General features: G+C 41.5%; 1 protein-coding gene across 4 annotated transcripts in view; it reads left to right on the plus strand.

The window, feature by feature from the left end:
• Nucleotides 1–1047: 1047 nt before the first annotated feature.
• The window catches only part of LOC116054388 (serine/threonine-protein kinase MARK1-like), a 31032-nt gene continuing 19953 nt past the window's right edge, over nucleotides 1048–12126 (plus strand). For 2 of the 4 annotated variants that reach the window (XM_031305940.2, XM_031305946.2), the window contains exons 1-3: nucleotides 1050–1394; nucleotides 4919–5119; nucleotides 11311–11364. In XM_031305940.2, coding sequence (XP_031161800.1) covers nucleotides 1344–1394; nucleotides 4919–5119; nucleotides 11311–11364 — 306 coding nt within the window. In that variant the 5' untranslated portion in view covers nucleotides 1050–1343. Of the gene's footprint in view, nucleotides 1395–4918; nucleotides 5120–11310; nucleotides 11365–12126 lie in introns of all 4 variants that reach the window. The other 2 variants (XM_031305922.2, XM_031305931.2) reach the window with 2 other exon arrangements.

Raw genomic sequence — 12126 nt, forward strand, 5'->3', positions numbered from 1 at the left:
GGAAGGTGCAACTGTCTGCCTGAATTCCACAATAATACTGAAGAGACAAAGAAGACTTGGCACCAGAATGGACACTAAATCCTGTTGCATTGCATGTTCTTCATCACAATATGATGTGTCAGTGCATACATGACTTATGAGACAGAGGATAAAGCTGAAGGTAATTCATGCAAAAAAAGATGAGTTCTGGCATTATTTGTTTGGGCCCCACATGTCAAACACTGCAGATGTGCAACATACTGCAGGTGCAGCCTGACACCTAGTGGACAAACTGTGCATGCACACCCACATGCACATGCCATATATCCTCACCACACCCAGAAAAACCCAGGTAATGATTTCATGAATGAGAAACACAAAATCTGTCTCTTAGTAGCAGACAGTCGCTCATATTATGTTCCCTGCTCACTCAGAAAAAAATAACTTTTAAATTACCAAACATAATTAGAGTAACAATGAGAGGTGTAATGATGTAATTGTCCAACAGATGGCAAAGTCTGTCCAGTTTGCAGTGTTACACAGGCCTCACCCATGAACTAGGCCTCTCTCTGGACAATCTTTACCACATTGTCATATTCAAACACCATAGTAGTAACCCACTGAGCTGTAAAACCATATTTCCATCCATAAGGTTAAACTAAGGAGTTCACACATCCAGCAAGATATATATATATATATATATATATATATATATATATATATATAAAATAAAAATTGAGCCTTTTATTCAGTCATACTACAAAACCACCATAATATGTCCTTAATATGTTGGCAGGCTGTGCACGCCCTACAGTTAGATGTGGCCTATATCTGACGGACACTGTTCTAACTGTGCTTAACTGTTATCTGGTGACTTGAATAATGAGCTATGAAGAGGAGACAAAGGGAGAGTGTGTGTATGAGAGAGAGAGAGAGAGAGAGAGAGAGAGAGAGAAGAGAGAGAGAGAGAGAGAGAGAGAGAGAGAGAGAGAGAGAGAGAGAGAGAGATCCCTCCATCCTTCCTGGTGGGAGGTTTGAGATGCGCTGCGCAGACCCGTCCGCTACCGACGCATCTTCCTGCTAGCCTGCCCGTGTCCCCCCCTCCCCTCTCTCTCTCAGTCTCTTTTTCCTCCTTTTCTGTCTGCCACTAGCCTACCTGAGGGAAAGTGCACAAAGCCAATAAGACAATCTGGCGTGTCGGCTGGGCCCTGTGCGCGTTATGCTTGGGTAAAAGGCCGCTGTTTGCGGTGTTTACAGGGGATGTAGAGAGGGACAGAGGCACCGCTCTCCCCGACGGACCGCGCCGTGTCTGCTCTGCTCTGCCCAGCCCGCTGCATCGCTGAGCGGCCTGCGAAGCACACAAGATGTCGACCAGAACGCCATTACCCACGGTGAACGAGCGTGACACCGAGAATGTAAGTGCTGTTATCCAGAGACACCGGTGTTTTACTGGACGTGGGAACGGAATAAAAATGACCTGGCTATTTTGCGCACTGGTCGGTGCAGGTTTATGGCAGCGCTTTTTGAGCTAGTGTTGCAGAGCGACTCGACCAATAAGCACTCCGGCTTTTTTTCTTCTGTTCCCATCTGACAGGAATAAAAGCACGCAACGTTAGCCGACAACAACCTAGAATAGAGGTGCAGTTTGGTTGTGTCTGCCCCAGTTTCTGTACACAATACGGCTAGCCTAAACAACGCACTGCGTCAGTATGCTGGCTTTAATGATAGCTTGAATGTTAATTGTTGAGAATGAAAACGTCTATGTGGCCTGTGAGAAAATGGTGTTGCTACACTCGTGCAACTGGGGGTGTTTTGTAGTCCACAACGTCAATATGTAGGGAGTGTGGGGGAGGATGTTGCCCTACTTTTCAGTGGCAACGCTAGCATCGCAATGTGACATCCATCACCTATTGGGCCCTGTTGTAACTGCACGCTCAGTGATGAAGAGGAGGGAGCGTGTTATTATTCACCATACTGCTGCCACGACACTGATGCCGTATTATCGGGCTAAAGAAATGGCTTAAACTGCTGGAGATGTCTCATCTCTGTGTGAAGGAATGTTTGTGAACGGCCACCCTGCTGCTCGCGTGCGTATACACTCACGTGCTCTCAAAGAACAGCATAATAATACACATCTTTTGAGATATGTACAATTAAGGACTGCTGTATCTATGCTGACAGGCTCTGACATATCTAGGTACGTCTGATTTTTTTCCCTCCTGGAAACAAGACGACACAGTCTAAAGCCTCCTTGATTTAGGCCTATATTGTGTTGCAGTGTAAACAGCTGGAAGCAGACTTTTAAAGGTTATTCCCAGGTTTAAAAATAGGACTTTTATTTTGTCTTTCCATTTAAGAGTGCATTTTTCTTGATTATTCCTCTTCAGGTGATAACATTTAAATTGGAAAATGCATTTCCAAAGTTACTTAAACCCTAAAGTTAATATCAGCTCTCTAGTCATTCTCTGCTGGTATTCAGAAATGCATCAGTGCTAATATAATTGTCTAATTCTGTCTAAGGCCTGTGTGCAGTGTGTAATAACAACAGAGTGTAAATTGTAATTTCCCCAATTGTAATTTCCCCATTGGGGATTAATAAAGAGTATAAATTATAAAAAATATTATTATAATTCTGCTTTAGGTCTCCTAAACATAGTATAGATATACTGCTAGGCGGCTATTAAAGCAGCCATATTATGCTCATTTTCAGGTTCATAATTGTATTTTAATGTTGTACCAGAATAGGTTTACATGGTTTAATTTTCAAAAAACACCATATTTTTGTTGTACTGCACCGCTCTCTCTCACTGCTGCAGCTCCTCTTTTCAGCTGGTCTCTGTTTTAGCTACAGAGTGAGACCTCTTTCCTTCTTCTTCTTCTGTACTATCTTTGATTGCACTGCACATGCCCAGTAGCTCAGATGTAGATCATGTCAGCTAGCTAGCTCCATAGACAGTAAAAGAAAGGCTGTTTCTACAACTTCGTTCAGTTACAAGGCAGGATTAGCTGGGAGACTTCTAAATGAGGGCGCACATGGAAGTAGTTCTTTTGTAGATTATGGTGAACTTGTGTGTGTTGTAGCAGTACTTTGCTATTGAGAACGAGGTAGCATGCTAGCGTTAGCATGCTAGCGTTAGCATTAGTGTTAGCATGCTAACGCTACGAGCTAATGGTTGCGGTTAGCCTGCTCGTTTCGGCTTGTGACGTCACAAGCCGTGCCGATTTTGAACAGCTCACCCAGAGACTGAAGGCAGGACACATTCAGAAACCGTATCTCACTCTAAACAGCATGGATGGATTTTTTTCAAAGTTTGTATGTGTGTGGAAGCACAACATAACACCCCAAATCCCAGAAAAAGTGATTTTTTCATAATATGGGCACTTTAAAGCACTGCCTTAGCCGCACTGGCAGTAGCCAGCCAGCCTAGCCTGCCTCTGTTCGACTCTATCATGCAGCCCCAGGGCCCACTAGCAGCTGAACTGCATTGCATAACAGCTTATTACTCAGAGAGACGAGTGGCTTTAAGTGCAGCAAAATAGAAGAAGCTCTCTCTTGGCTTGTGTGTGTGTGTGTGTGTGTGTGTGTGTGTGTGTGTGTGTGTGTGTGTTTTATTTTTTTAATACGTCCCTGAAGACATACTGTCAGTGGTTGGGAGTAAATGGATGGGCGAGTGAAACCAACTTTGTGTATTAATCAAGTGTTCCAAATCACCTGCCTGTCCAGATGCCCCTCAGTTAATTTACAGAATTTGGAGCCAGGCCAAGTGTGTGTTTGTGTGTACACGTGTGTGTGCCTGAAGGAAGAACTGGTCATATGACAGATCTGATTTAAAGTTGATGGAAACAAGTACAGTCCCTTTAATGTGGATATTTCCCATTTGCAAATAAAGGCAGTGCAAGCTACACATATTTCTCTGCCATGGAGATGTAAGAGAGGATTTTGGTGCATTAGAAACAAGGATGCTGACTTTGACAGGCATCTAATCAAATTTCTCCTTGCCTTACACACACACACACACACACACACACACACACACACACACACACACACACACACACACACACACACACATTTTGGGGAGTGCTTGAATCCTGCAGTGTAGTTCTCCCTCTGTCAGGATGTATGCTAGCTGAGGTGATGCGCACCCTGCAGGGTGTAGCATTTCCCCGATGAAACGGGAGCAGGGGAGCCTGGGTAACCAGACCAAGGCTTTATTCTCTGGCTGGGTGTGGTGCTCAGGAGCAGAGGATCATGGGATCTCTGACCTGGACTGACATCAGCAGCTGTCGTGGAGGAGAGGAATCAGACTAGCACAAACTGCATAGCCTGTGCCAGTGCTGTACTTGTAACAAGCTGTTCCTAATTCACCTTCACATGCCATATCACAGGGACACTTGTTATCGGGTTTGGCCATGAAGCCACTAATATTGTTATAACTCTTGACTCTGTACTGCACATATTCTCAAAGGCACGCAGTCGAATGAGTTTACTTTCTTTTGTTATTGAATTTTGTCTTGTGGCTGATAAGGTCTTTTAAGGTTAAGGTGTCAGAGGGAGAGGAGGGAACCTGACTCGTTCCCACACAGTTCCTCTTTGGGCTTGCATGCAGGGTACTACTGTCTGTGTCTGAATGTAAATGTAGCTACAGTATACACATGCACATGTAAAACATACATATGATCAGATCCTAGATCTAGGTTAATGGGTTCATCTCTGTTTGCATATCAAATATCCCACCTTCGGCACACACAAACCTCCACTGCAGCACTCTGCTGCATTGTTTGTATGTGTGCAGCCAATGTAGCAAGAGGAAGGGATAAATGTGTGTCAAAAAGCCCGAGAGGTTCAGGGACTTGTAGTATTAGTGTCTATATGAAACAAAGTTCCAGTCAGGGAATGAGGATGTTGCTAATCTCGACATGTGTGGCTTTCCTGCAGCACTCGTCGGTGGACGGCTTCGTTGAACCCCCAGTCCCGCCGACAAAGTCTGCAAGTCGCCACAGCCTGCCGCGATGCCGCAACTCTTTCACCTCCACAGAGGAGCACCCCCATATTGGCAATTACCGCCTCCTCAAGACCATTGGGAAGGGGAATTTCGCCAAGGTGAAGCTGGCACGACATGTCCTGACTGGACGAGAGGTAAGACAAGTTTTAAATATTTTATAAATCATTTAGGTATAACTTAATTGTCCATATACAATACATTGGTAATCCCAAAACCTAGTTTTTCAGCCTCACTCTTTTATTGCTACATGTTAACAATTAGGGCTGCAGCTTACTATTACTTTCATTATCGGGTAATCTGGCGATTATTTACTCGATTAATCAATATTAATTGTCAGAAAAAAGTCATACATGTCCATCACAACATCCCAGAGCCCAAGTTGACATATTACTTGTTTAAGCTGACCAACAGTCTAAAACCCAAAGACATTGAAATTACCAACAAATAAGACTAATAAAACAATCAATCAATATTTGAGAAGATGGTGCCATATTTATTTGCTTCATCAACTCTTTCACAGAAAGATTTTGCATAGTCCACACACACACTGCTGACCTGTCAGAGTGATAGACATCCTGCTTTGGTGTGTCGGTAATTAAAGCTCCTGTTTCCCCAAGGAGAAAACAATGACCTGTGATCTGTTCACTGTCTTTCACTCAGCAGGACCCACAGTGCTCACTGACAGCTCTGATCCACCTCAGATATCCTCTAATGTCTGTTTATTAGCCACTTGCATCCTTTAATCCTCTGAGTTTATTTGGTCATATCAGAGTATGGAGGGCATGAATATTCTCCCAGGTCAAAGCAGTAACAGTTTGATCCATCCTGCGTCCTTTAATGCTAATGTTAAACAGGCATATTGGGTATGCTGCCCACTATTTGCGGAGGTCAGGCGCTGCTTCGTGTGCCTGAGTGCCCTTGCTGGCTCATCAGAATGCAAAGACATGGATCAGAGTGAGAGAGAGAGAGAACAGGTGGAAAGAACATAACCCACTAAAACCGATGTTATCTGAGCTTGAGCCTAGAAAGCCACCTCTTACCAGCAGCTAACAATATTTCTTGCAGCTTAAACAAAAGAAAGTTTACCTCTGTAAAAAAAACATCAAAAAGAGCAACAATTACTTCTACATGTAGGTGACAGAGTGTACTGTCCTCTACCTGCCGAAGAGGGTGACAATACAGGATGTACACACACACACACACACACACACACACACACACACACACTGCCTCTACCATATGTTCTTCTACTCACTAGGGAGGGGCGTTAATAAGTTATTATGTATTAATCAATTTTCAGTGAAATTGTACTGTAATGATATGACCTCATCATGTTTGAATACTGTCTAAATCAATTATTCCCCCCAAAAATCAAATTTTAAATGTGAATAGTTTTATCTGATGTAATACATAACAGTGGAACAAAGTTAATTTCATTTCATTATTTTATATTTGAATTTGCAGACATTTCTCATATTGTGATGTATACTGTAGCAGTATTAGAAAAAAAAGTATGATTAGGTCTGCAACTAATGATTATTTTCATTATCAATCAGTCAGTAGATTGTTGTATCAATTGATCAATTAAACTTTTGGTCTATCTAATTTCAGAAAGAAATTGTGAAAATGCCTGTCACAATTTTCTTAAACTCAAGGTGATGTCTTTAGGGCCAAAATGGTTTAGGGCCAACATACATTTCTGATGTGCTGCTACACTATGAACCACCCAGACCTCTCAGGTCGTCTGGGACAGGTCTGCTTTCTGTCCCCAGAGTCAGAACTAAACAGGGGGAAGCAGCGTTCAGTTTTTATACTCCACATATCTGGAACAAACTGCAGGTCCGCCACAACTCTCAGTTCTTTTAAATCAAGGCTGAAAAAAACCTTTCTTTTTTGATGCTGCCTTTCTTTAAATAATTGTTAATTTCTTATACTGCACTGTAACTTTTATTCTCGTGTTGTATCTGTTTTTAATTTTTTTTATTGGTTTTAACTGCTCTTTAATGTTTTATGTAAAGCACTTTGAATTGCCCTGTTGCTGTTACAAATAATGCTGCCTTGCCTTGCCTTTATACACTCACGTGCAGTACAGAGAACAAATGTACTGGAAGAACTAAATATAGATATACAGCTAAACAAAGACAACAGAACTTAACAAAGATAAGCAAAAATTAACATACAGATGTTATGTGGCAGGGTGGTATGAAAACTAGTAAATATGAAAAAAAGTTAAATCTAGTCAAGTCGATTTTATTTTTAAAGCCCAAAAATCACAAGAGGACTTAAAAATCTGTATGACATCCTCTATTTTTAGACCCTCACTCGGAATAAGAAAAAAACTCAATATGCAAATTTATTTTGTATATACAGCAGGGGTGGCGAACCTGTGGCTCTTGAGCCGTATGCGGCTCTTTGCCTGCTCCTTTGAGGCTCTTACTGTGTGGCTGGGGGCTGTGTTATTTATTATTATTATTATTTTTTACTTTTTGAAACATTTCAGATAAGTACAAAAAAATGGAATGCACTTGCCCATACATTTGCCAATTATTTTAAAATAAAAAATAATGCAGCAGAGTTTTGAGGACAAATCTCTGCAACCCGAGGAAAAAAAAGCTGCCACAGATCACCTTCCTCATTAACCCTTTCACTGCTGAATCAGATTGTTTGAAAGCCCCTCTAGTGACAAACAAGTGAAAGAGTCGCTTCGGGTGGCACAACCGAGCTCTAGCAAGACCTGAAAAGGATTATGGATAACAAATACTGTCAGATTTCCCACTGAGTCAGTCTAAGTAAGAAAAAAAACTATGAAAACTGCTATGTATTATGACTGTCATCAGATCTGGAAGTCACTGTTGCTGTTGTAGTGTGGACGTGCATGTGTTGTGTGGCTTTTTGCTATGGTGCGGGTTTTTTTGTGGCTCTTTATGCTGAACTGGTTGGCCACCCCTGATATACAGAGTAGACAGAAACACACATTCATAAAGTATCTATTGTATATGCAGGTTACATTGTTAGTGTATACTGTATGTGCAGGGTTCTGTATAAACTGTATGGTAGTGTAAAGAATGCTGGAATATATTTGTATGGGTAATTATAAGTTACTCTGTTTATAGAGGTAGTTTATGTGTGTATATTGATGGATAGAGTATGCGCAATACTTGCTCATAAATGCATTTGACAGTAAAAGAATATTGTGCACATTCTTATATTCTAGCAACAATAATGTCTTTCTGAGATACAACCTTATACTCACACGCTACAATAGCGCTCAGAGATCATGACCCTGTGGTTGTGTAAAAAGAGCTCAGGGGGAAATATAAGTGTAGAGAAACATGTAAAGCTCTTCAGTGCACTCAGATGGTATGACTAAGTTTACCCTCTGTGTCCTCTAGCTGAATATTCACTTGTACATGTTTGAAATGCGTGCGCGATCACAAGACCTGCATACGGTGAAGAGCATATGGGCCGTGTGTTACGCGGTGAATAATTAACAGGGATGCACGTTGCCCTTCTGTCACTATGGAACTGAATTATTCACCCTCAAATCCATTGGACGGAAAGCACACTTGCACACAGACACTGGCATATGATGTGATGCCATCCACTCGTTCATCAACTCTCTCAATCTGAGAAACAAAAAGGGACATATTGGTACAGTGTAGCGTAGAGGAAATGTAATAAATATCTCTTACTAATAGAGAAATGTGGAAGTTATAACAACAGAGTGACACACGATGACAGCTTCGACACCTGCAGGCATACGTCAACACACACATGCATGCCTTCACCTGAGTTTTGTCCATGACAGGAGGAAGCAGAGAGGAGGGGAGTGAGGTCTGTCTGTGCACCTGCCCACCTAAGACAGGCTGCAAATAGACACCACCTGCGTACTGCGTGTCTACACACAGCGAGCCTCTCTGCAGTCTTTTACTCCACTCTCTCTTCTCCTTGCTAGACGCTTTTCCTTTTACTGCCACCGCATTGCTGTCATTATGGAGTTTAGTTTACGTTTGGCTGAAATCAAATGCAACTTGTATTGTCTCAGGGAAACCCTGCTCGGCCTGAATAATCTGCATTTTCTCCACTGTGACTCAGCATTTACTTCCTGGTTTTCCCCTTAACAGGCTGCTTGGGATTAGAGTCTGCATCCGCTGAAGCATGCTTATTAAGCTCTCGTAATGCCGCGATAAAAAATTGTAATTAAGGCTTTCATGGTATGATTAATCTGCTAAAGCAATTTCTCCCCTGCCTCCCTTTAAAGAGAGGTCAGAGGTCAGGGTTGCAATCTCTGTGTCAGAATCGTATTAAACACTTGAACATACAGGATGACAAAATGAGCTAAGTTTAGTCAAGTCTGGAGTTTCACAATGCAACACATTTTAGAGACAGTGCTGGCTAACTATTGGAAAAGAGAGAACATGCAGCAATCAGTGGTACAGTGGCTCCTAGTAGCTCAGAAAAAAACTAATGCATCTTTGAAAAAATGTTTCACAATATTTATAGGCCTATGTCAAGTTTACAGAAGCATGCGTAAGTCTGATTTGCTGTTATTATAAAGCTACTGTATGTTTTATGCTAACAGCAAGATCTTTGACCACTAGGCTGCTGTGACACCTTATCTAGGTTGTTAAGCTGCAAAATGTCCATTCACAATTTTAGCTATACTGACACTGTGTCCCATCCCACACATTATACTTTTACTATAAAAAGATGTAATCTGTATTAATTACATAGTATGTTATATCGTACTAATTGGCAATGGAGCTGTTTTTCCTCTAAGTGACTTACATGGGACGCACATGTTTGTGCGTGACGCGACACAGTCCTTCCAATGGTTTCACACTATTCACACTGGTCAAAAGTCAGCAGTAACATGACATGCTGCAATGCGTCAGCAAAGGCGGGGAGAAGAAAACTGCTAGCTAGTAAACATGGATGTAAAAAAAATGCTGGATTTAAAATACTTAAAAAATTGACTGTGCAGTTGTATTATAATGGGGGAAATGCATTGAAAATATTTGTTAGAGCTTACGTATACACACCAGTGAGTAACACTGAATCTAAACATAACTGTTTGTTTACAAGAAAACTACACAGGCACATAGCCACACTAGCAGTACTACCATAACATCATCATTGTCATTGTGATGCATGTTAGCATGCTGATGTTAGCATTTAGCTCACAGCGCTGCCGTGCAAAGTACAGAGCTACCAACATGGCTGTAAACTCTCAGTTATTAGCCACGAGTTGCTCCTCCTTTTCAGAGTTATATTATCGAACAACAGTGTGTAATCGCATCGCCACACTCAAAAATCAAGAACATTTTGTAAGCCTGCTGGTGTTTTTGAGTATACAATACTAAAAACATGGGGAAATCATTGATGTTTGTAGACAATTTCATTGGAACTGCATTACTGTAAAACACTTGGATCTGGGTTTATTTCTACTGACATTAACAAACACTACAACGACCATGTCACAGTGTTAAACATTTTAAATGTGTTGGTGATCAAAAATCTTGTGGTAGTTGCCTTTTTGTTCAACCACAAACTAGTGACATTCATAAGTCTGTGTAACAAAACTATAATTAGTGTTGAATCATTTTTCTGCAACAACAAAAGGCCACATGTATTTTTTTTTAAATGTAATTACATTACATTGTAAAACTGCTCCGTCAATCACTTATCAGCATTATGAATGAGCTTGTGGTGAGTCTGCAGTGTGGCTAAGCTAGTTGCTTTGTGAAATCTGCTGAGCTCTCAGAAAGTGAGGAAGCAGCTCTGTTTCAGTGTGCACTTTGGGGTGATTATTGAGATGGATGGATCAGACTGCTGCCTAGCAAGACCTGCCAAGCCAACAGTAGATCACCAACCTGCAGAGTCATATATACTAACTAACTGGCCTGGCTGCCACACAGGGACAGTTGGACAAACTCTGTGGATGCATTTATACATACTGTAAGTGATTCTGTGTGCAATGGGTTTTATAGTAATCATCATCAACAAATACATCTGTTTTTATCTCTGCCAATCAAAGCTTCAACTCTTCAGAAATTACTGAATACACAAGCTTTAAGGTGTGTACAGATAAACCGATTCAGCTGTGACATGTTTTGACAAAGCTGCCTCACAGCAGAATAGTGAAATAATGAGGATAGTTCATTTCAACACAGGCTTTCACTGTACAACCAAAACACAAATACAAAGCTAGAATTAGTTTTGACATCTTGGTTATCTTTTATCTCTATATCCCCCTCTCTCTATCTCTCTCTCTCTCTTCCTTTCTTCTTCTGTCTTTGTCTTCCTGCCTTTTCTCTCTCTCTAGGTGGCGGTAAAGATTATAGACAAAACCCAGCTGAATCCCACAAGTCTACAGAAGGTGAGTCGGTGTTTTTATGGCCACATGGTAACTTTAATGTTTTGGTTACAGCGCTTTTCCATCAGTCATTCCTGAGTTGTTGGCACTATTGATTCTGTGTTCTTTGAACTCAGGATGTGCTGTTTTACATAATGTAATCAGATGAAGTCAGGAGAGACCACAAGGCTTGTTTAATCCAGCCCCCCACCCCCTTGTACTTGTACAGCTAAAAATACCCCTGCCTGCCTGTTTGTCACTTACCCTTGTCTAGCAGTCATAACCAATTACAACGAAGGATTTGGGACTGTTTCCTGACTGAATTTCAAATCCAGCTCTTTCTGCTGATTAAACTCACATACACATGCATATAATCCTGTAGATTACACCATGTGGAAAAATAAGCACACTGCTATAGTATGAACATGCATCACTTACTGAGGTGTCCAGCTGAACGTCGGTGATCATGACATAGCATGGCTCACCATAGCTCCTCTTTTAATTTAAGTGTTTTGTAAAGGATGAACAAACTGCTAAGCAACCGCTGCAGTGGCTATCAGACTGTAATAAAGGACCATTTTAACCACCACACCTACATAAACGGCAGTTGATGTGTTGATGGGCCTCTTGGCTTCTATCTCATTGTAAGCTGCCGGGGTGAGAGAATATCGCAGCTGCAAGCAGTCTTAATGGCAAACTAATAACAATAATTACCTTCCCAAAATGTCTGCTATCCCACATTAGTCTGAGTGGAGTGAACTCAATGAGTAGCCTGGGAAAACCCTG

This window comes from Sander lucioperca, chromosome 15 (genome assembly GCF_008315115.2).
Source record: "Sander lucioperca isolate FBNREF2018 chromosome 15, SLUC_FBN_1.2, whole genome shotgun sequence".
NCBI classification, from domain to species: Eukaryota; Metazoa; Chordata; class Actinopteri; order Perciformes; family Percidae; genus Sander; species Sander lucioperca.